The sequence below is a fragment of the Antechinus flavipes genome, chromosome 5, assembly GCF_016432865.1.
Source record: "Antechinus flavipes isolate AdamAnt ecotype Samford, QLD, Australia chromosome 5, AdamAnt_v2, whole genome shotgun sequence".
NCBI classification, from domain to species: Eukaryota; Metazoa; Chordata; class Mammalia; order Dasyuromorphia; family Dasyuridae; genus Antechinus; species Antechinus flavipes.
The window spans coordinates 4,613,960-4,638,016 of NC_067402.1; the positions used below are offsets into that span (position 1 = coordinate 4,613,960).

General features: G+C 41.8%; 1 protein-coding gene across 1 annotated transcript in view; it reads right to left on the reverse strand.

The window, feature by feature from the left end:
* The window catches only part of THSD7A (thrombospondin type 1 domain containing 7A), a 300,913-nt gene that overhangs the window by 111,392 nt on the left and 165,464 nt on the right, over positions 1-24,057 (reverse strand). The window contains exons 5-6 of the mRNA XM_052000672.1: positions 15,280-15,435; positions 13,180-13,392 (exon numbers count right to left, since the gene is read on the reverse strand). Coding sequence (XP_051856632.1) covers positions 13,180-13,392; positions 15,280-15,435 — 369 coding nt within the window. The remainder of the gene's footprint in view (positions 1-13,179; positions 13,393-15,279; positions 15,436-24,057) is intronic.

A 24,057-nucleotide genomic window follows, 5' to 3' on the forward strand; every position in this document is an offset into this window, starting at 1 on the left:
AATTACCCGGGCATGGGTTCTGTCAATAAAAAGTTATAATTATGAAAAAAATCAAGTTGGACTTGAACAGAAATGAGAAGATATACTCAGTCCAGCCCTATGTAGAGGTGGAAGATCCACAGGCATAAGACATTGAACATGTTGGATTTTTTCAATGCATCAATCACTTGTGCTGATCTTATTTTTTTCCTCTCAAAAATATTGTCATCTGGAGTGCCTCTGTTGGAAGGCAAGGGATGCTTGGATAAGTATAGTAATATAAGAAACAATAAATATCAATGAAACTTTAAAAGAAATGAAAAAAAAAAGAAATATGTTCTATGCTAGAGATAGAAAGAAAGATGAAGATCAATAGCAGAGGCAATCAATTCTCTCATGGAGTTCAAAATCTAGCAGTCCTAATCATACTGGCAGCCAATGGTGGGGAAGAGCTGTTGCTTGTGAGTGGTGTGTGTATCAGCCACCCATGATGGTAGACTACTAGCTAACGCTTTCAATTGCAGTAAAGTATTTAGTCAGATGTCCACTAGGGAAAAAAAGACAAAAAGTATTGACCATCCCAAAGATTCCTGGGAAAATGCCTCTCTCTGGAAAATGCTGCCAAAGGGGAAAGTGCAAAATTCAATAAAATCTTGGTGGGATTTTGGTCTTTCCCTGGGGAAATTCTGGTTGTGGATGTTCATCTATGTAACCCTACTGTGTTCCAAAGTCCCTGTGAGCTAGCTCATGATTCTTCAATTGCAGCTGTGTCTTAGCCCATTCAGAAGCGGGGGAAGGGGGTTCTCATCCTTTTTGAGGTGCTTTTAGGGCATAGAGCAAGCCCACTGCCTGCAATGAGGGGGCTGCTTATGTGCAGCATACAATTAAGACAATGAAAATACCTTCACAAATGACTGTGTCAGAGATGTGCAGAAGGCGGCCAATGGGAGTGTTGGGAGGATCTCTGGCTCATTATTGTCACCATTTCATGGCTTAATAATATTTATGGAGGCAATTTATCACCAGCCTGCACCATGATAAGCACAAGCTCATCAGCAAATGAACTATGTCGATGGGCAGCTCGCAGCCTGTCAGATTCCACAGCCCGGCCACAATGGAGCTCTGCGCTCCCGGACACTACTCAAGCCTGACGGGGCAGAATAGAGATGAACTCATTTCGCCATTTCTGTGGCCTTCAGTTGTTAAACGCAACCGCGGAAAGTAAGAGGATAAGTGGGGCTGACAAATCGGGATCAAGAGATTTGTATTTTCATAGTGAGAACATTTTTCATAAATAAATCGAGGGCTCGGTGTCGTGCACGATAAGAAGATCAATACGGCTGATAAATTGGGATGGATGAAGCTCCCTCGGAGTCTGATCCCGACCGATCAGAAGCTCTCAGAGACAGCTACTTCAGAAGTGACTTTTCCGATAATAGAAGCTTAGATTCAGAGCTGAGAATGGACTTCTGGGGTCATCTGGTCTAGCCCTTCATCTTCCAGAAAAGGAAACCAAGACTCACAGAGGGTAAGGTTTTCTCCCAAAGTCACACAGCTAAATATGGGGATCCAGGGCTCAAGTGCCCAGCCAGTACTCTTCCCAGAATGCTCCACTGGAAGCACCAGTTTGAGGCGATTTTCCCACATCAGGAACCAGTTATGCAGTCATGAAGAGCAACAGAACCAAATCCCATGGATTCAAGGAGAGGAGATCCAGAGGACGGAGGGATGCCCTGCAGGCACATTGTCTGGCTCTGGGTCTACTCAGTATTATATTATTGCTCATGTTTATTCAGAAATGGAAGTAAAAAGAGATTTAGGATGAGATGAAGAGATCAGAGAAGCCTAGCATGGAATGATTTATCAAAGTGTTGCTGCTCCCTGGGAGTCCGGTCCTGCCCATCCCCCTTAGACTCACTTTTCCATCAAATACTGCGTACTTCTTTTATACTTAGCTGGTGATGAACTCTCAAATGAGACCCGGCCTCCTCACCCTTGGCACCGGGGCCAGAGACTCGACTGGAGTCAGAAAGTGGATGTCTGATTCTGGCTGTGCCATGAAGCTGTGGGACTGGGTAAGGGAACTGAGCCTCCATTAAAGAGACTTGAATAAATGGCTTCTAGGGTGCCTTCCCACTCTAAGAATATGTCACATAACATTTCATTAATTCTCTCACTGAATAACATTGGCAAAGCCTATTGTAACAGCGTTTGTCTTACACCCATGTGAGAATAAATACATACACATCTAGATATGGTTTTATGCTCACACATACACACATGTATGAGCACTTAGGTGAGTCAGTGAGCAGAATGCTAGGACTGGGTCTTCCTAAATTCAAATTTGCCTCAGTTTCCTTATCTATAAAATGTGTTTAATAATAGCACCTACCCAACCGGGCTGTTTGTTTTGAGGAGCTTGTTGATTGGAAGAAGGGGGAGAAGGTGACATAGACCTGACAGATGAGTAGAGAAGGATGGGGTGGAGAGGGCAGACTGGAAGCAGGCAGGAACTTCCCCTCCATCCCAGTAGCTGGGGAGATGAGGGCCGCACTGGGTTAGGGCAATGTCAGAGGAAAGAAGAGAGCATTTTCACACAGAAAGCACTTTCTAAATATTAGCTCTTCTTAGCCGGTACCTTGGAGAGTGTCCTCGGCACACCACGAGGCTGCCTTCCCCTGTTCTTCCTGGGACAGTTGTGGCCCTGGCTTTGCTAGCTGGATTTCAAAGAGCCCTGTACACCTCTCTCTTGTCTGCCTGGCTTCCAATCCAGCCTTTCTGACTTCTTCCCCATGCTTGTTCCTAAGATCAAGTGAAGTTTCAGCTGCCAGTGCAAGGTCAACCCACCTTGCTCCTGTGACTCCTGACTAGCTCCAGGATGAAACAATCCTTTGGGAATTCAAGGCACTTTACAAGATGTTTTCTTCCCATCTCACCAATCTGCCTCTCCGTCTCTCATCTCCATGTGCTTTGGGATCCAGCCACATTCGTCCACCTTTGTCCCACGTCCACCATTGTCCACCTCCAGTTCCATGACTGTCTGTTTCTTGTACCTGGAATCTCTAACCTCTCTAATTTCATTAAGTACCATCTCCCAGGAGGCTTTATCTGCCTCCTCCACAGCTCCCCTCTGCTAGCTCCTTTTCCTCTAAGGTTAGCTCCCATCTTTTTGGCATTTATCCAGAATGTTACTACATATAGTTTCTCCTATTAGACTGTGAATTAGTTGAGGGAAGGGAATGTTTTTACCTTTCTCTATACATCTCATCCTCAGCATAATGCCCAATATGTAGTAAGTGCTTAATAGATGCTTATTAATTGATTGATAGACAGGTGGAACAGAGATCCTCACCCCTGACCATTCAGCACTGAGAGAATCATGGCTTTTTAAAATTCTCCATTTAAAAGGGTGATTCCAGGAGGCCTTGGATGGATCAGGTGCAGGAGGGCCTGAGCTTTTCTTCTAGAAACAGGCAGTCCTAGTTCCTGGCTAATTGGGAATCGTGAATTTGCGAATGCCAGCAAGAGTTAGCTGAATACATCTGGTATACATTATATTTCCTCTCTGTCAAAATAAAATCTGGAAAGCATCTGCCTTTGGTTATGGAGAAAGAGAGAGCTAGGGACATCATATGGAGACATCAGGATTTTCCCACAAAGTGGAACCAAGGATGTTGTTCATGTATTTATTGTTGATCCTTAAGTCTCAGAGGACTAGTGATGTTGGACTTGTGAGTGAATTATAAGGAAGGGAAGGAGGAAGCAGGCATAAAGAGTTGCCACTGAGAGCTCCTTCTTTGTCTTTCCCTCCCACTTTGGCCACTCCCATTGGGATTGGAAGACCACAGCTCCTATACCTATTCTCCATCCCATGTGAGTGCTTCCCACGGAGAGGTGAGCTCAGTACATGGGCACATTGGCTGCTCTTAATGGCTAAACAGGGCACCTCACTCATCACCGTAGGTTTCTTTCCAAGAATATCAGGTTTTCTGTGCTAGAGGTACAAGGTTAGCTTGGCTAGGATGGTCACTCAGCAGATGGGCAGGGATCAGGAGGAGCTATTGGGATGTAAGTGTCTCTGCCCATTCTACACTCCTAGGCGGGACATCACAATGCAGCCATGGCAGCTGTTTTAGAGTAGGCCTTTTTAAAATGGACAGTATTTCATGGAAAGAAAGCCAGGGGCTTTGTTGCAGTGAGCCACTGAAGCTGTGGAAAGCCAGCCCTGCTGGGAATTGTGCCTCGTGTGTGCCCATATGTCCTGCTGGTGAAGAGTCTCCTGCTTTAGGAAGGTGATCAGATGCATTTGGTGTCCTCTGAGGAATATTGTGTACGTGCGGCAGGGGCGTCAAGCTGCTCTCCCGCTCCCTCAGGTTGACAGTAGTTTATGGTCAAATATTGTCCTTTCTACCTTTCTTACATCTCTTGAAAATGCTCCCTTCTTTCTTGATATTGCCCCACCCCGGTGCAGAGTCTTATCTCCCCAGCTGCTGGGATGGAGGGAAAGTTCCTGCCTGCTTCCAGTCTGCCTTATCCACTCATCTGTCAGGTCTATGTCACCTTCTCCCCCTTCTTCCAATCAACAAACTCCAGTGGCTTTGCATTTTAAGAGTCACATCTAAAATCCTCTTGTGGGCCCCCTTCCTGCCTTCCAATCCCTTCCACGATTTCTTCTCTGCTCTATATGAGGCAGCCCCACTAGCCTCACTGTTGCTTGCACACAACACTCCATCTTTCCGACCTTTGGACCGGTTGTTGGCCCTGCCTTGAACGTTCCCCTTTCTTCCCTTTACCCCTTAGCTTGCTGACTCTGCTTCATTTAAGTGAGTTGCCTTTGATCAGAGACCTGAGATCTCTGTGGGGTAAGGAGGGCGCCTTCCTGAGCCATGGCCGTGGGGATGCTTAACAAACCGACTGTTTTTGTTTGTTCAATGGGACAGTGACTGGATTGGTGCTAACTGCCAAGCAAACCCCTTTCACACATGCCCTGCCCCTGTTTGCCTAATTTAAAAAACAGGGAAATTGCAGCAGGTGGGGGGGGGTTGGATATATTGTGGGAAGACTCATTTCTTTCACTTTTTCTGGATTTTAAATAGTATTCACTCCAAATTAGTGCTTAGCAGTATGCTGTACATAGTAGATACTTAATCAATGCTTTTTTGTCCTCCCCATCCCTCATCTGGGAGTTGGGAGTGTACAGAGCTGACTGGGGTATTTTCTAAGGTTTCTGCAGACATCATCCAGGGTCAATTCAGCTGTAAATGAGGCAAATTTTAAGTCATTTTGTGGCTGTTAAGGCGGCCCATCCAGAGAGCTCTGGCCTAGCTTTTCTGCTTTCTTTTCAAGAAAATGTATCCATTTCCCAGCCCTTTCTGAATCGAGCTTCAGCTTCACCTACAGCATCAAGCCCTTGCTTGTTGCAGAGGAAAAATTAGGCAAAACATACACATTGTTGGTTTAGGGACATTCAAAGGGAACGCATGGAATACAGTGAAATGGACTCAGAGAGGCTGCTTACAAAAGTCACAGGAGCTTGGGGCAATCTACAGGCCAGTATAAGTCTCTGTGTTCCCCCTGAAATAGCTGCTATGAACAAAATCCAAGTGATCAGCCATCTTCCTTCAGGTAAGGGATCAAGTCTAGCTCTCTTGGGAGGGACCTTGGCAGGCTCCAATCATACAAGATACCAGGGCAAGTACTTGGGCCTCTCAGTGGTAAATTATGCTACCTATATGGGAGATAAATCTCCAGAGCTTTCATATCAAATACAACTTCTGGCTCTAACTGGATTTGTATTTTTTCTTTGGCTTTCTCTTTGTAAAGAAACAGAGAGCTACCTGGTCAAACTACCAAGGGGATCTTTTTTTATAGAACAGGCCAAATAACAAAAAAAAATTCATTTGGTGGAAAACAAGGCCCAGAATCTCAGGGGAAATAATGGGGGGTATGAATAGAGGAAATACTACTACAGGATACCAGGCTATATTACAAAGCTGCAATCATTGGGATAATTCAAGACTGATTAAAGTAGAAAAGCAAAAAAACAGACAAAAAGAGACAGAGCCAAAATAGAGACAAAGAGAGAAAGACACACAGAGAGCTTCACACATATAGGGACACAAAGACTAAGAAAAACAGAGACACAGAAAGATTGAGAGACACAGAGAGATTGAGAGACACACAGAAAGAGAGAGACAGAGAGAAAGAGATTCACACAAAGAAACAAAGAGAAATAAAGAGTCAGAGAACCAGAGACAGAGACAGACAGGGACAGAGACAGAGAGAAAAAGAAAACCAATGGCTGGCCCAAGCATGGCAAACTATTACTCCATGGCCACATTCTGCCCATCATCTATTTCTGTATGGTCTAAGAACCAAGGATGTTTTTTTACATACAATAAAATTTTATTTAAAATTGTAAAAACTTAACTCAAACTTCATTTAGGCGCTGAGATGGGCTGAAGTTTGTCAATTACTGGACTCAATAAGCAAAAATCAGAAAACTGAACATATTTTAAAAATCCCAACTTCTCAATAACTATGGGAAAATGCTTTAAATCACCACTAAAAGAAAAAAAAGTAAACTACAATAATTCTAAAGTATCACTTCCCACCTAGAAAATTGACAAAGATGACAAAAAAGGAAACTAAATATTGGAGAGGCAATAGGAAGACAGATGTGAGTACATTGCTGATGAAGCTGTGGGATGGCCCGACTGTCCTAGAAAGCAATTTTAACTTGCATGAAAAAATGAACCCATGTCCTTGCCTACTACAAGGCTTAATTGTTCACTCTTTTGATTTTTCCCTTCTGCTCTGAAAGGCAGAATAAAACAAAATATCAACAGCAGCACTTTAAGGTAGCAAAGATACAGAACCTGGAAACAAAGTGAGTGCTCTGTGAGCAAAGCAGAACTGCAGTAGTTCAAAAAAAGTGAAAAACACAAATTTTGAGTCATCTCCATTCCCAAGGTTTAGAGGGATTATTTGTGCCCAGCCTGTGTTAGTCTTCCCAGCTTGTATTAGTCTGATCCACTACAGCTGGAGCCACTGTTCATTGACCCTAACATAGTGAAGTCATAATTGGTCCTCTTCAATTATGAAGGATAACAACAGCTTTTATATCATAAATAGACTAAAATGTTAAGCCATATTTCTTCAATCTAAAGAAAAATGGAGATTCCTGTAAACTGCTAAAGAGAGTCTTCTGTAATCTCCTGTGATGGGGAAAGAGATTTTCTTGTTCTGGACTGTCTGGGAGGCTTTAATGACTTCTGTCTTTCTAGCACATTGAATAAAAACTCGGGAGCTAATTATATGAAGCCCTCCCTCAAAACCTGGCACTTGAGCCTGATGGTAAAATGAGAGACCTTCGAGTTAAATAGAATACCCCAGATAATTACATTCTGAACACATTTAATGACACACCAACTTACAGGAAGAGGAAATTCTCTGTTGATTTATAGGCTGCATTATGGAGAAAACAATCTAGTTATAGCCTTGCTCTCTGTGCTTAAAGCATCAGCATTTCCCATGTAATGGCGGGTTAATCTTCGTTCTGAAGTTGCTTCCACTTCTGGAGAGCAACCATGCATGTCACAGTGACAGAGGCATTTTTCTAAGGAACTGAGCTGAGTTCTAAGCTGGCCCCCTTTTAATTCTGTCCTTCCTGTCCTTCACAGAAACCCAGCCACCTAGAGGGTTCCTTCTCTTCTCCAGTACTGACCTGAAGGGAGTTCAGGTAGTGACTGGGTCCTTGCCTCTCCATTGGGGGAGGAGGGTGATGAAATTCTCAGGTTTCAGCGAAGGTTGCCATCGAAAAATTTGAAAACGGAGACAATCCCAATACTAAAGAGCAGCAATTGTTCTAATTTTGCAAACTTCACATTCTAGGCCACATTAAATATTGGAAAGCTATCGAGGTATTGTATTGTATCAAAGTAGCAAATATCACAGGAATTTTGGAAGGGAGAATGACATGCTCAGACTCTGTGACTTCCCATTGCATGTCTGGAAGCAACTGTCTCAGTATCCTAGAAGGTGTTGGAAGACCACTATATATAAAGTGTGTAACCAAGACTACCAGTGCAAAGGGTGATACTTAAGTCATCGAGTTCCCTACTAAGGGCCAGCAGTTGGCAGATAGTCTTGGGCGTAATGGGTATTTCTAGCTCAGTGAGGAAGGGATTGCACTGCAAGGAGACAGGAAGGCTAGAAAGGAGGTGTAGCGGACTCTCATTCTCCATTCTCACAAGACAACCTGATGCAGGCTAGGCCAAATCTAGTCTGTTTGCTGCTGGGTCTGGGGTAAAGATGAGATCCTTTGGGAATCCCACTCTATGAAAGTCATATTTTATATGACCCGCTGAATTCCCTAATGAAACAGTCTTTGAGTCTGCCAACTCTCCCACTCTGAAGCCATATGACTCTGCTATTGATTGCGCCACATCTCTCCATCTTATCCATATGAAGACTTATCCTGGACCACACAGCTAGCAAATGTCTGAGGTGGGATTTGAAGTTAATTCTTTCTCACTTTATGACTCAATACTACCAAGCTGCCTCAGAGAAAATGGTGGTGATTAGTGTAAAGTGAAAAGCTAAATGCCTTCCATGCATCAGGCACTATCACAGATGTTAGGGAAACAAAGGCAAAAGCAAAATGGTCCTTAGTTTCAGGATGGAGGAAAGTGGATATGAAGAGAAATTTATTTTCTATCCTTACAATCCCTTCTTTGTACCACTCTTCTTGACTATTCAGAAAGTTCAGAGAACTTTTGATAACTTCCAGTTTACTGATAACTGATCCTGCTTATTTCTATATATTTCCAAATAATCTGGGAAACAACATACTCAGTAGCAGCATAGATCAGCCTCTCTCAGGCACAGTTATCCATCCTTTCCCTTTCCCTTTCTCTTTCTTTTCCCCTTTCCATTTTCTTTTCCCTTTCCCTTTCTTTTCCTTCTTTTCCTCCTCCTTCTTTATTATGTGTAGGAGGTCTAGGAGAAGAAAGAGAGCTTTAGTGGGAATTTGGTGTGGCAAGCTGAAGACTCTAGCTAAAAAAGAACAAGATCTCCCATTTCATCCAGAGCCATCTTCAGTTGTCTTGATTTGTATCTTGCTACTGGACCCACATGGCTCTGGAGGGGAAAGTGAGGCAGATAACCTTTCACAGCCTTCCTCACTTAAATCCAATTCACTTGCATGTCATAGTGTCCCCTCCCTGATGTCATGGTCCTCTTCAAGAAACTACCACCACCTCTATTGTTGCAAGGACCAAGAGCAGATAAATAAGTAGAGAGAAAAAGCCCATTGCCTTCTGCCTGTCTGTCTTGAATGTTGACTCTGTGGAAAAGGAACCTTTGCTTGTGTTCAAAAACCTTGTTTTTCTAAAGGATTTTTTGCCCATGAAGGAACTGGATGTGTCCAAGGTGAGACAAAGGATTAGATGAATAGTTGAGGACCAAGTGGACATCAGTTTGTGCTTGGTAAGGGATGGGCCAACTTTAAAAGTTTGACTTTCTAGTCCTTGGAGGTCAGGAAAACCTTGTCCTGAAGATGAATTCTCTCACAATGTCTAACACTTGCATTCTCTGAAGGTACTGTGTGACTCTTGACCTCTATTTAGGTTTTAGGATTCTGGAAAGCCTCCCCCTTCCCTTAGGGCAGCTAAAGAAGTGGATCCTTTCACAGTCACAGAATCGGAACTCTATAAGCTCCTTAGCATTATTCTTTGTTCTGCCTGATTCTCACATGATATGGAAAAGGTGAGAAAAATCCAAGTAGCCAAGTAACTTTGAGTTAACCTCTTGTCTTCTGGGGACCTGAATAAATCCTCTCTTTATGCTATCAGTCTTTGATTCAATAGTTTCTGGAAGTATTAATATTAAAATTCTGAACAATCATTTCAGGAAAATTAAAAGGAGGCATTTAATTAGAATGTTTCTTGAGTTTAATTGGATTAATTAACACCTGAATTTGGAAGATGCAAGGGTTTGGTGGAAGGAAATAGCTTCCTATCCTATTTACTCCACAAACCGAAATCAGGCAGATGCCCTAATTCCATAGTTCCACAGTTGAATCTCAACTCAATTACAAAACAAAATCTATAGCCCCAGCTCAAGCATTTGTATTGGGAAGAGTCTGCAGAAGTAATCAACTCCAATTCCCTCTGCCTGATTTAATTACAGAGCAACATTTGGTGCAGCTGCTAATCTCTTATTAGGTGACCCCGTCCCTACTCCCCCTGGCTCATCCAGGAGGAAGAAGGTTATTTATAGTCCTCCACTTGGCCCCTGAGCTATCTGCCCATTTATACTGAAAAATGTCCACTCTGAGAAGATTCCCAGATTTCTTTTAAGTCACAAAAGTTTTCCTTCTTTTAAAATGATCATCTATGAATCGATCCAAGTATTGGAGGTATTCTACATTATATTGAAAGGTAAAACTGTGTGTGTGTGTGTGTGTGTGTGTGTGTGTGTGTGTGTGTGTGTGTGTGTGTGTGAAAGAGAGAGAGAGACAAAGAGACACAGACAGAGACAGAGAGACAAAGAGACACACAGACACAGAGACAGAGAGACAAAGAGACACACAGACAGACAGAGACACACACAGAGACAGAGAGACAGAGAGAGAGAGACACAGACAGAGACAGAGAGAGAGACACAGACAGAGACAGAGAGAGAGAGACACACAGACAGAGACAGAGAAATACAGAGAGAGAGACACAGACATAGAGAAAAAGAGACAGAGAGAAATTCAGGGACGGGGCGGGGAGGAGGGGAATGGAGAGGGCGGGAAGAGGGAAAAGAGAGAAGTTGTTTGATTCCTTGTATGGACTAACCAAGAAGTATATCCTGATTTACAACTGAAAAGAAGAAGTGGGATTGTGGGATTCTGAATGTTGAAACTGGCAAATTACATAAATTTTTTTAAATAAGTTTGTACTTTTTACAACCAAGAGGCCAACTGTGAAGGCTCTCTATTGTCCATTTGATATCGAAGGATCAGCCTGCAGTGTTCTGTGTTCCAAGATCACAGCCTTTAGAGCTCTAAGAGACTTTTAGTACTTTTAGTATTAAAAAGAGGCTGTTTGCCTTTCATTATACAATTATAGAAACCGAGGCCAACAAATAGGAGTGAGCAGAGCTGAGATTGGAACCAAAATGTTCTGACTACTAGTCCATTGCTCTCTTCACTATATTACATGAATTTCTAAAAAAAAAAATTAAAAGTTAATAGCCCAGTGTAGGCTTTTTTCATTGCAGGGGGGACACTCATCATGCATTAATCTAACTTAGAAATAGGTAGACTCTATAGGATTGGACACCATGGGGCATGCTGGGTAAGAAATAGCCCCCTCTCTGGCTCTTCAATCTGACCTTTGCATCCAAGGACTTGACCTTCGCTCTCTCAGGAGGCCAGAAAAGCCCATATCCACTACAAGATCACAAGAGCCCCCTTTTCCTTTCCTTCCCACAATACCAAAGGGTGGGCCTGTTTGCCTTTTCTTTAAGGCTTACCACGTGTGTGGTTTGGATCAGCGTAAGAGAGAGAATTGCTAAGCCTAAAGGTAAAAAAAATTTCTCCATGGCAGCACTGAGCTTCCTACCCCAGAGGACAGCTTTCTGCTCAGAACACTTATTGTGAGCCACAGGAGGGAACGATTGTACTCACTGAGAGCAAATAGGAAGGGAGCGGTGATGACAGTTGCCAGATGTTCCATCATCCCTGAGGGAGCCCTGAATGTTTCTGCCTCGCCTCCAAACAGACCTCATCATCATGGTTCCAGGCCCCAGGGCCCAGTTTTCTGGGCATGCTGTTCTAATATCCATGGAATCCTAACATTTGAGCAAGGAAGGACTGCGATGACAATTATGTCCAACCTCCCTTATTTGAAATATGGAGAAAATGTGACCCAGAGATGGGAAATAATTGGCTCAGGGGTACAGAGCTAGTTCATCTCAAAGCTGAAACTAGTACCACCCCCCTGAGCCAAAATAATTGGCCAATTATTTTGCAATGGAGGATACCGGACCTGAAGTGAGGATGACCTAAATTGGAATCCTGCCTTAGATTCCCCAGGCAAGTCATTTAACCTCAATGTACCTCAATTTCCTCATCTGTAAAATGGGGATAATAATAGCATCTACCTCCTTGGTGGTGATGTTGTGTATTACCCCTCCTATGGTATTCTTGGCTATCCAGAAGACACATTGTTGGAACCCAAACCACATCCAGGATTCTCTTTTGTGATGAAAGGTCTCAAATTATTTTCCAAAGTTTTAGTTTAGAACTCTGGAGGAGAGAGCCCTGGGAGACCACAGTACCTACGGAATGCTAAAAAGGTCAGTTTGGATCCTGGGAGGAGGAGGAAAAAAACTGTATACCAGGGGGAGGAGCTTCAATCAGTTAATCATGGGCCAGTCATTATGCCTCGTGTACCATCACCAAAGGCAAATCTAGAATGAGGAAATGAGGCTCATTCATATCCTTCTCACAAGGAGCCTCCTATGGAAGTTGCACCCAAGCAACAATTATCAATTTTCTGGGACGAGGAAAGATCCCCTCACCCTCTGTTCTGAGCAAGGTTTGGATCCAGACCACTTTTAGATGCTAGGTGCTTTCGCAGGGTCCTAAGGCAAATTATCATCGGGGAACTGGCACTGAAGCCACTGTTACATCCCTGCATCAAAAGGGAGAAGGCAAAGTGATCTGTGGGCTGAAGCGAGAGGTAGTGTGGTTCTGGGAATAGAGAGCTGGTCTGGCTTCAAGTGATGGCTAATAACTTGACGGTTATAGCAGTGTGACCCTGAGGAAGTCATTGGGAACTCCTTCACGGGTGATGGTTGGTCCTTTATAAGGATTCCTAGCAGCAGTGAAGTCCCGGGTCTGGCCTCAAACAGATGAGGCAAGACCAAAACAAGCACATTTCCCCCATTCTGATTCACAGTGAGCATTGCTACCATCTTCTCCCTGGTGATCACTGGCATGTTTAGGGGTTTCTTATTTTTGAGTGTGTCCCTTGTATTTTGGGCCTCTGTCACTGGGTTAGTTGTGTTTCATGCCACAGTGTTCCAAATGAAAAGATCCTTCTGAACCCCAAAGCCCTGACTATGATATTTCTGTCTCTGGGAACTCATTCAGAACTCCACATAAGGCTCAGTGGTCATCATTCTACTCGGGTGACTCGGTCTTACCATCACTGTTGATGCAGACCACCTCCTGCACTTGTGTCCCGGGACCACACTGCCTTCCATTGTCCGGCTCGCAGTCCCCAAGCTTCACGGCCTTCCAGTCGTAGCAGGAAGGCTCTTCACAGGGGATGGCTTCCAGCAAGTGAGGGCAGTTACTAGTCCCTCCGGATCCTCCAGTAGGCTCATTAGTAATCCTCCGCTTCCTCAGCTTAAAGCCTGAAGTATTTGGGAAGGAAAAAGTTTGGTCAGTGGATGGTCGAGTACAATGGACAGCTCCAGGAGGCACGGCCCTTAAGGGGTCAGAAAGACAGGGAATTCTGCTGCCCAGAGGGAGATTCTCCACTTAAAGGATTGAATCAAGGCCTACCAATAATCCTAGAGGGAGCTAAATCAAGGGCCAGAGATTGGATCTCTGATTTCACTGGCACAGACAATGCCCTCTATCAATACAAGTTGGCAACTGTTCTGCATTTATTACCCAAGGCAACTCTCTCTCTACTAGGCTACACTTCCTCTCAGGTAGTCTGTCTTATAAATGGAGAAAGAGTGGCTCAGATATTGACTACCATCACATCCCTCTAGTAAATGTTAGGAGTGAGATCTGAATCCAGGTTTTCTTCATTCTAGCTCCAAAGTTCTAACCACAATCCAATGCTGCCTTTCAAGCATGCAATCCAATCTTAGAGGTTTAAACGATTTAACCATTTGCCAGGTACGTATGTCATAGTTGGTGTTGCCATGGGATAACGTATGCACCTGACACCCACTGATCTTGGAGCCAGCCAGGCAGACAGATGCATCACCTACCTTCAGCTATGGCAATATCCCACTGGGTACCTGAGTTTTCTGGAGAGCTCCAGCTTTTTCCAACTTTGAATACCAAAGCTATTTTAAATTTTAACTATTTGAAGGGAAACTTTCTTAAATGTTTCAGAGTAATTGAACACCCTTTAATTATCTCTTAATGATTCATGCCAAATACACCATTGTGTATAATACAGTGAAGCCATCAGGAAGTAGGAAGAAATATTTGCCTTATCCATTATAGCCCAGGACTCTATAGAGTCTTCTCTTCTCTCTTGGATACCTTTAATATTTTGTTCATATCATCCTTTGCGGTGTGACTATATATCGTCTTTTTCTTTCCTTCTAAGTTAAATTAAATGAAACTAAACTAATTTCACTTTTCTATAGGCTAAGGAACTGGTTCACCAAGGTTATGAAAATTCCTAGAACCTGAGAGTTGGAAGGGACATAACTGGCCATCTGGCCAAGCTATACATGGAAGGAGTTCTCACTATAATATACTACAGACAGGTGGCTATCCAACTTTTGCTTAAATATGTGTGAAACGAAAGTAGGTCCTGAGAAAATGTCTAAGACTCTATACTCTGAATAAACGGGTGACTTTTTTTAACTGCTCAGAAACCTCTTTTTGGGGGAGCACTTTGCAGTTGTGCCCTGAATAAGAGAGGTTGATGGGTAACCAGATCCCACATTTGTAATGTAGTCTCATTTACTTATTTTTTCAAGGACTCTAGCTCCTTTTTTTGCATACTAAGCACTACCTTTAGTAGTACTCGTGGATTCCAAAATTTGTCATATCTACTGAGACATCTTCTCACACAAAGGAAGATACATTCTGAATTGATGACTCTTCGGTTCCCTCCGTGACATAATGAGCCACTTCATCACTGCATGTCCAGCCTCTTTATCTTTAATTCAGTTCTACAGACACTGATTCAGCAGCTATTCTGTATGAGGCCCTGGGCTCAAGCCTGGAGATGGCAGCCTGAGAGAAAGGTATCCCTGTTATCGGGGCTGTGTGCTGTAATGGGATGTGAATGGACGCGGCTCCTCCATGCTATGAGATATCATTGCCATCCCTCGTAGTTCAGTTTTAGGTCACCTTCTGACCCGAGCCTTCTCCAGTCATGAAGATTTCTTCTTTTTGACTCATGGTCCTGGATGTTAAATCATTTCAGTAATCTTTACCATGTGCTTACAATATGCCCAAGACTGTGCTAAGCACAGTGGACAAAAAGCCTAAAGATTACAGCAGCAAATTCCGCTACAGAAGGCCAAAGTGAGAGAGTCACCTACCTTTCTTGCCCTGCTGGTCATTACAGTTTTCAAAGGTACAAGGTCCCCAGGCTGACCACGCTGACACGGCGCACTCAACAGGACAGGGAATGTGGCAGAGCTGAGTGGTGTTCGGGACAGTTCCTGTGCAGAGTTTCCAGTCTACTGGTTTGGAAGCTGTAGGGGAAAATAAAAAAAATGAAATCCCCCAGAAAAGGACCCTAGGCCTCAGTATGATTCCACACTGATGTTTCCAACGTGAAAGGAAGATGGCATTGTATAAATTGGTGTCGTGGACTACTTTTCATTTCACAGATCATAATGGTAGGCTCCCCAAAGGTCTTGACAAGTCTGGGCGCTGGGCTGCATCCAATCAGATGAAATTTAATAAGAGAAAATGTCTAGTCTTACATGTGGGTCCAAAACTCAACCTCATAAGCATAAGACTGGAGAAACACAGTTAGATAATGATGTGTCTGAATGTTGTCGTTTTATTGAATGGCAGGCTCAATGTGAGTCATCAAGTGGGGCAGCATTATGAGAAGCAAAGCTCCCAGAGCCAAGAAGGTCACAGACTCCTTGTTCAGACAAGGAAAATTGTGCTCAGTTCTAGGGTACATATCTATCTAAGGAAACACCACCAGCAATGGTTGGATGGTTTCTAATGAAGTCGTTATTTCTCAGAACATCAAACTTCATTTCTGTGACCACAAGAACTTTGATAAAATTGAAAGGTATGGGACAGTTGGATGGTGCAGTGGATAGAGCACTGGCCCTGAAGTCAGGACGACTGGAGTTCAAATCTGGTCTCAGACACTTAACACTTCCTATCTGTGTGACCTTGGGCAAATCACTTAACTCCACTTGCCTAACACGTGTACAAAATTAGTTTCAAAAAAATTAGTGAAGTTGAAGCATATGTAGTTTGGCCTGAGGTCATTCGTGAGAAGGATGGTACAAATAGGGGAAACAATAGAGAGGGGTGAGTGTTTATGGCCCACAGCTTCTCAGGCTCAGATTTCCATCTGGTGTCCCTACTTATTCCTTGCTTCCAAGTGCAGCTCGCCTGTCCATACCATACAACCAGTGTGAACAGGATTTCCTGTCTAGTCCCTACCAGGATGCCTTGGCTTGTGCTTGGGGAGCATCTTCAAGAAAATGAAGATGAGCTTGGAGAGCACAGCTGAAGGAAAAGGATCCCTTCGACGGACAGTTTCCCTCTCCTCCCCCAGGAACGCCAGAGCAATCTTCCTCCTCCTTGCTGGTTCCACACATGGAAAGCAGGTAGTATTTGTGTGTGTGCACATCTGGGTGTCTCTGCAGATGTGGTGCCCGTGTGACTGCCTGAATCTCTGTGTGACTGAGTGTTCAAAGGTTCATCCATGACTTGAATTACATTATCATTAATGTAATCTATGGAGCAGTTGTTCAGCATTCTATTGGGTGCTACATGTTGAGTGACAGATAAAAAGTAATAGTTCCTGTCCTTGGAGGGATTATATTCTACTGGGGGTTAGTAAATACAAGATCATTTGAGAAAGAAGACCATATTAACGTAGGAAGGGATAATAACAATAAATGTACGTACCTATATAACAACACACTATGTATAACAAACTATCTAGTAATTAAGTGGTAGGTGAAGGTTTCTGAATTGCTTGATATGTGTTAACTCCTTTGATAAGGGAGGTTTCCAGTAGTCCACAGCAAAGCTTCAATGGAAGCTAGGGATTCTGAGGCAGAGAGAAGGAAGGAGCGCTGCTGGTTGTGGTGGGTGCTGGGATGACGGGAAACTCCATGGAGTCTGAGGCTGCAGCTTGATTACTTCTGGGGAAACACGGTCCTCCAAGGGATGACCGCCAACTCGGCCCCCACTGTACTGTTCCCAAGCAACCTGGGTAAAGGTCTGGGCTTAGAGATGGAATGCCATGACAGGAAACGCCAAACAAGAAAGTATGGGGATAAGTCAGAGGAATGATGGGGCATGTTGGGAGAGGTCGGTCAGAATCAAATTGGCACCAATAATGGGTAATCAATATAGGAAGCATCGCCCACGTACCAGGCAATGAGCTAAGCACCCATGAAAGGCGAAAGATGGTCCTTACCTTCAAGGAGCTCATGGTATAATGGAGGAAGAGAATATGCAAATAATTCTGGACAGATAAACAATATGCAATCTATTTATCTATGATATATGCATGGTGATCTATTTCCTATACCCACATGTACGTGTGGTATAAATATATATGTAGTTAGTACACATATATATGTGGGCATATATATACATACATATATATATATATATATATATATATATATATATACAGATGTATATAATTTATAATAAATATATTTACAGAGGGGTGTGTGTGTGTATGTGTATATAAGTGGGAAAGTCATTCACTGTAATAGTGAGAGGTGAGGAGGGACTGTGTGAATCTGGGCTGAGTATTTTATTTCTTCAGAAGGTTGAAGGCACCTATATCCTCTCTAAGGGGAAGGTGATTGGAAATCATCAGATTCCAAAGCCATTCATTCCCATTGGTGTTGATGATAAGCTTAAGGAGGATAAAAAAGGCAATGCTACTATACAGTGGGCACCTCAGGAAGGTTTCCTGGAGTGGAATCAGAGGATGTTCTGTGCTTGTTATGGGAGTTGTCTGATTATCATTATGGAGTTTTGTTTCTTTTTATTCACACAGATTTCACTCTAGTAATGATTGCAAGTATGGAAAATCAGACACACATAATCTGTGCAGGCACCATTTTCCTGGGCTAGCCAGGAGATACCCATCCAACACTGCCCTCCAGACACTTCCCTTCTCACTGCCCCCTGGCTCTCTGCCCTGCATCCAGACCACCGCCACTTTCACTAATGAGACTTCTTCGTCTCATGACTAGGCACAGATCTGTGTAAGATCTGAATCCTTATTTGTTGATGTCACAAATGCTCAAATTAGCTATTTCTGAGGCTTCCCAGATTTGTTTTTCTTTTTTTCCTTCTGGGAACATTTTGATTATTTCTCTTTACGGCAATGAAAATAAACATGATTCTACTTCTATTGCTTGTGTTGTGCAGACCACAGTGAACTTTTCTGCTTATGTTCAGCAGAATTGTTTTCTGATGTGGATTTCCATATCAGTCAAAGCCAAGAATGCTTAATGATATTACTTTTCCAACACTGAGAACATGATGGATCGGTGGAACAAACTAAGGAAAGTAAAATCTAATTTTTCTTAGAAGATTAAAATCTTTACCACACTGAGCAGTTTCTTGTGGCCCAATATGTCCATAATTCAAGGAAGTTAGGGCACCTAGCTGTAAGGCTAGCCAATGAGTATGGTTGGGAGCAATTATTCTAAGGACAGATGATAGCAGGCAGAAGGAGACTCTTTGGGTGAGTATCATGCTGTAGTTGTAGTGTGTGTGTGGGGAGAAACAACCTTGGAAGGTGAAATTAAAAAAAATTAGTAGTAGTAGTAATAGTCAATATTTATATAGCACTTTCTGCATGCCAGGCTCTGTGTGAAGCACTTTACAGTCATTTCTCTCACTGGATCATCAAAACCCTTCTGCAAGATATGTGCAGTTATTATCTTTATTTTACAGATGAGGAAGCTGAGGCAAATAGAGATTAAATCATTTATCCAGAGCCACACAGCTAGTAAGCATCTGAGGCCAGTTGACTTCTGGCCCACTATTTTATTATTGTGTCACCTAACTGCCTCTAACAGGACAGGGAAGCCCTCTTCTTAGTGCAGAAATATGTTTCAGGGAGACTGTTGCCCCTAGGTTATTTTCCCCGTGTGTCACTTATATTGTACATACTTGGGGATTGTTTTTGTATTGTGCTCTACTGAAAAGTGCCCGAACCTCACATATACAGAGCATTAAGAAGTTTGTGCCCTTTGAAAGAGACATGGCCTTTACTCTTGTCAAGACTGACTCGGATTCCACTGAATCCTGTGCTTTCATACTCCTTTTAGATCTTACTCTCATTCTCAAACCCTCGTCAATTCTTGGAAACTTTCTGCTGCCTAAAAATGTTTCTGGTTCTCTCTCTAAGCTTTCAAAAATCTCCATTTTTAATGTCACTTTAATGTCTGTGTATATATACATATCTACATATCCATATTCATCTTCCCCTCCTTTCCCCATCCATCACTTGTAGCAAATGTTTTAAGAAGAGAAGGAAAGAGAACAGGGCAGGAAAATCAATCAATGCAACTGAGAATGAAAATGCATGCAATCTTCCCATCTCTGCAAAGAAGGGATAGTCATTTCTTCTTTTAAATCAAGAAGGTGATTGTAATTACACAAGATTATGAGGTTTTGTTACTTATTCTACTTTCCCCATCCATTATGTGGTTGTTATATATTTTGTTTTATGGGTTCTATTTATGACACTGCCTCAGTTCCTTTAATTTTTCTCGTGCTTCTCCCAGTTCCTCACACCTACTGTTTCCTGTAATTCAGCAATCTTACATTACCTTCATGTGCCACAATTAATTTGGTTATTATCCAAATGATGGACATCTACATGGCTTACTATTCCTTATTAACACAAAAGTGTTGTGAATATTTTTCAAGTATATTGGATATTTATTCTATCTTTGATTTCTTTGGATGATGTACTTACTAGTGGGATCTCTAGGTCAAGGGGCATGTCACTGTCTTTCCATGGGCCCTCTGATCCTGAATATCTTTTGCCAGTTTTCTGAGTGGGATGTATCTTTTTTTAGTAATTTTTAGTAATTTTCCTCCACCATGCTTAATAAAATATTTTTTTCCTAGTTATTCTATAACTTTCTCTTATAGAGTCAAACTCCTGGAAAAATTAATTTATACTCATTAGCCTTCTTCTTTACTTTGGTTCTTTGAACGTTTTAAAAAAATTAAACCTTTTATTTTCAAAACATATGCATAGATAATTTTCAACATTTACCCTTGCAAAACTCTGTTCCATTTTTTTTCTTCCCTCCCCCCCCTTACAGGACAAGTAATTCAATGTATATTAAACATTGCACATTATTTTTAACAGGGCTCCCAACCCCATCATCTGATTCAAACTGCTCTGTTCAGAGGTCATCAACAATCTATTATCCTCCTTCTCCCACCATTCCCACATTCAATCACTTGCCAAATGCTATTGATTCTACCTCTTCAACAACTGTTGTTTCTATCCCTTCCCTTCCAGTCACAGTCATTACTCTAGTTCAGGACTCCATCTCTGGACATCCCAGGACTCAGGGCTATTGCAATGGCCTCCTGATTGTCTGAAAGTCTCTCCTCTGCAACATATATTCTATCTTGATGTCAAATTGACATCACGTATCTGACTTCACTCTTCTGCTCAAAACTGTGAAGTAGACCCTTTAGTATTTAGTATCTAGAAAAACACTAATTCCTCAGCAAAGCACTGCGGTTTTCACAGTCTGGCTCTGTCCTAATGTTTTTATTTACTTTACACCCCAGCTACAGAACAACCAGCTGCTCCACAACCTTGACATTCCATCTCCCATTTATGTTTTTTCACCGTCTAATCTAAAAGCTGGAGATGCTCTTTCTTTCTTCCCCTGGACTCAATTCTCATGTCACTTCCAAAAAAGGAAGTGTGCTCTGACCCTTTGCTTTAGTACCTTTTATGTAAGGTAACATATTTTATAAGGAGCGTAGATGGTGCTTGAGGACAGGAATTGTGGCCTTTGTCATTTTATAACAGTCTCACATTGTTGTTGTTGTTTTTTCATATAGAAGGCATTCAATCAAGTCTTGTTTAATTAAATTTAACCTATTGAATGGAGACTCTAGGGCACAAGGTCTGTAATATTTCCTCATTACTTGACCATACAAAAATCAAGGATTGAGATCTTGTAATTTGGTCAAGGGTCTCGGGCAGTAACTTTTCAAAAATTTTTCATTGAATAGGAAGAATCAAACTGAATAGAAAATTGAATAGGAAATGGTTTAAAATTCACAACATGTAGAAACAAATCTTTGAGTGATTCTTAAAGAAAGGTGTCATCAGACTGGGAACCATCTCTGAAAGAGATGAACACTGTGAAAAATTATGTTCTCCTCAGGTAGTTCTTCATGAAGTCTGGAATGATATGCCATTTTAATAAATAGATACATTTATACCATCCTCAAGAACATTCATTTTTTTCATGTGGTTGAAATTTAAAAATACAAATTATTAGTCCTGTCATATTATCCTAGAGAGCATGAACAATATGAAGGGAGGCCGGTGAGATCAAATTTATCTGTGGACTTAAAGACTGGCTTTAAAATATGGGTATGATTAACCAAAGTATGTTCTTTAAGGTCCATGGTTCAGCCTTGTTCTTTATCAGGTCAAGTTTAGCCATTGGAACATTTTCAGTGAACCGCTTGGACTTTGAATGAAAAATCCTCCATCAAAATCAAGCAGCTAAAATATTGAGCCTGGAGTCAGGAAAACTCATTTTCCCAAGTTCAAATCTGGCCTCAGATATTTACTAATTGTATGACTCTGCCTCAGTTTCCTCCTTTATAAAATGAGACTGGAGAAGGAAATCGCAAAATGAGGCAATGGTTTTGCCTCAAAAATTTCCACCAAAAGAAACACCCAGTAAATTAAAGCAGCAGAAATGAGAATTAAAACAAAATCTTCTTGAAAACTGTCTTGCTGTTCATCCAAGTGAACTCTAGCAAAATGAACTGTTTCACATTTTTTTTCTTTTGAAAAATACCTAAATCTCATGAATCAAACAAACCAAGGCAGACAGCCAAGGCATTTATTTCTGTCAGATTATTCCCCTTTCAGGGTTTGCTTTATGAGTTTTATTCTAAACAGGACACATATTGATTCGAGCAATTCCCAGGCAGATAAGAAGTGCTCTCTACCACACAGAAGACAATCACAGGTCTATATCTTAATAGTTCTCAGAACTCTACTCTATGAAACTCAATTTTTCAAACTTGATCAGGAATCAAGCTGTGCCCCCGACTGTTCTTGTGGAATCAAATTCATTGTCTTGGATTTTCTAAAGAATCATCATCACTGACAAGGTAGGCTCCTTGTGTTAAAAATTCTGAGATCCTTATAAGGACAGAGTCTGTACAGAGGGCAGGGTCCAAGATGTAACTTTAGAAAAAATGTTCATTGACTAGGAACAGTCAAATTGAATATCTTGATTTTTATCAACAATCTAGAAGAAAGCATAAATAGTCTCATATTAGACTAGGCTTCTGGATTGCATAAAGCTGAGCTATTTAGTTATTTTTCAATCATGTTTGATTCTTTGTCAAGAAAACCCCAAAGGGACTCACAAAGATACTGCAGTGGTTTGCCATTTTTTTCTCCAGCTTGTGTTACAGATGAGGAAACTGAGGCAAAGAGGGTTAAGACCAGATTTGAACTCAGGAAGATGAGGCTTCCTGACTCCAGGCATCTATCCACATAATTGCCCTTATTAAACTATGAGAGCTAGCTAGCTGAAGGTAGAATAACTGAAAAACAGGATAGTATGAGGAAAATACTAGGTCAAATTGAACTAAAATGCAACTTCATAAGGAGAATTTTGGCTAAACCAATCAACTTCTATAAGTAAAATAGAAGAGTGAGATTTTGCCTAAAATATGCCTGGGATCTTAATGGTTGGTAAGCTCAATAAGTATAACAGGGAAGCTAGCAAAGTGATTGTGATTACAGTCTGCATTAACAGCAGTAGGGCCCTGACAAAAGGAGGAAGCAGTCCCATTGTGCCCACGTCTAGTGAGTTATAAGAAGTCAGTGGATCATGCTCAGTTCTGGGAACTACACAGGAAGAAAGAAATCGCTAAGTGGAAGAATGGCTTATGTTTGGCAATCATGACTTTGATGCAATTGGAGGCTGTGCCAGAGGAGGCTAGGTTGAAGGAACAAATGAGATTTAGGCTTAAAAAGAGAAAATTAAGGAAGACCACGTTAGCTATCTTCAAGTGTCTGAAGGATCCGAAAGGAGGAGAATTATTGTGCTTGATCTGAGAAGGTCAAATTGGGAGTAACTGGAGGAAACAGATTTCAGCTTAGCCTAAGGGAAAAAAAATTCCCAGTAATTTGAATTATTCAAAAATAAATGGACTGGCTCAGTAGGGAGTAAGTTCCCTGTCACTGCAAATACAGGAATTATGGCTCTGTTCCACATGCTGAAGAAGGGTTTCTTGCTCTGCTAGTGTTTAGATTAAATGACCTCTGAAAGTCTCCTCCACCTGTGAGATTTGATCATGATTCGAGTCAGAACTATTTGTACAAGGAGACAGAGATTAATTTCAATTTTGTAAATCTAATTATGTTGTCATCCTTCAGAAAAAACAAGGGAGAATTTTAAGTGCAAAATAATTATTAGCAGGCATAGCCAGTTTTTGCTGCTATCCTCCCACACCCGGAGTGTTCTTCCTTCTTACTTCAACCTATGGGCTTCATTCATGTCTCACTTAATGCCCCACTTTGTACAAAGAGACTTTCCACATCCTCACTGATGCTAGGGCCTTCCTTGGGTGATTATTTCCAATTTATCTTTTCTGTATCTTGTTTGTATAGGTTGTTTGCATGTTGTTCCCCATTCCTTCTCTTTCCCACCATACCCTGTCAAACTGAGCTCCTTGAGAATAGGGACTAGATATTCCCAATGCATAGCAAGTGTTTACCACATAGTAAGAGTTCAATAAATGCTCATTTACTTTACTCTTTATTTGTTCTTTTAGAATCAATCCCGAAAAGCTTGTTTTTTTTAAAACTAGTAATTCTTAGTAATCTTGGAATTGTAGCGTCAATT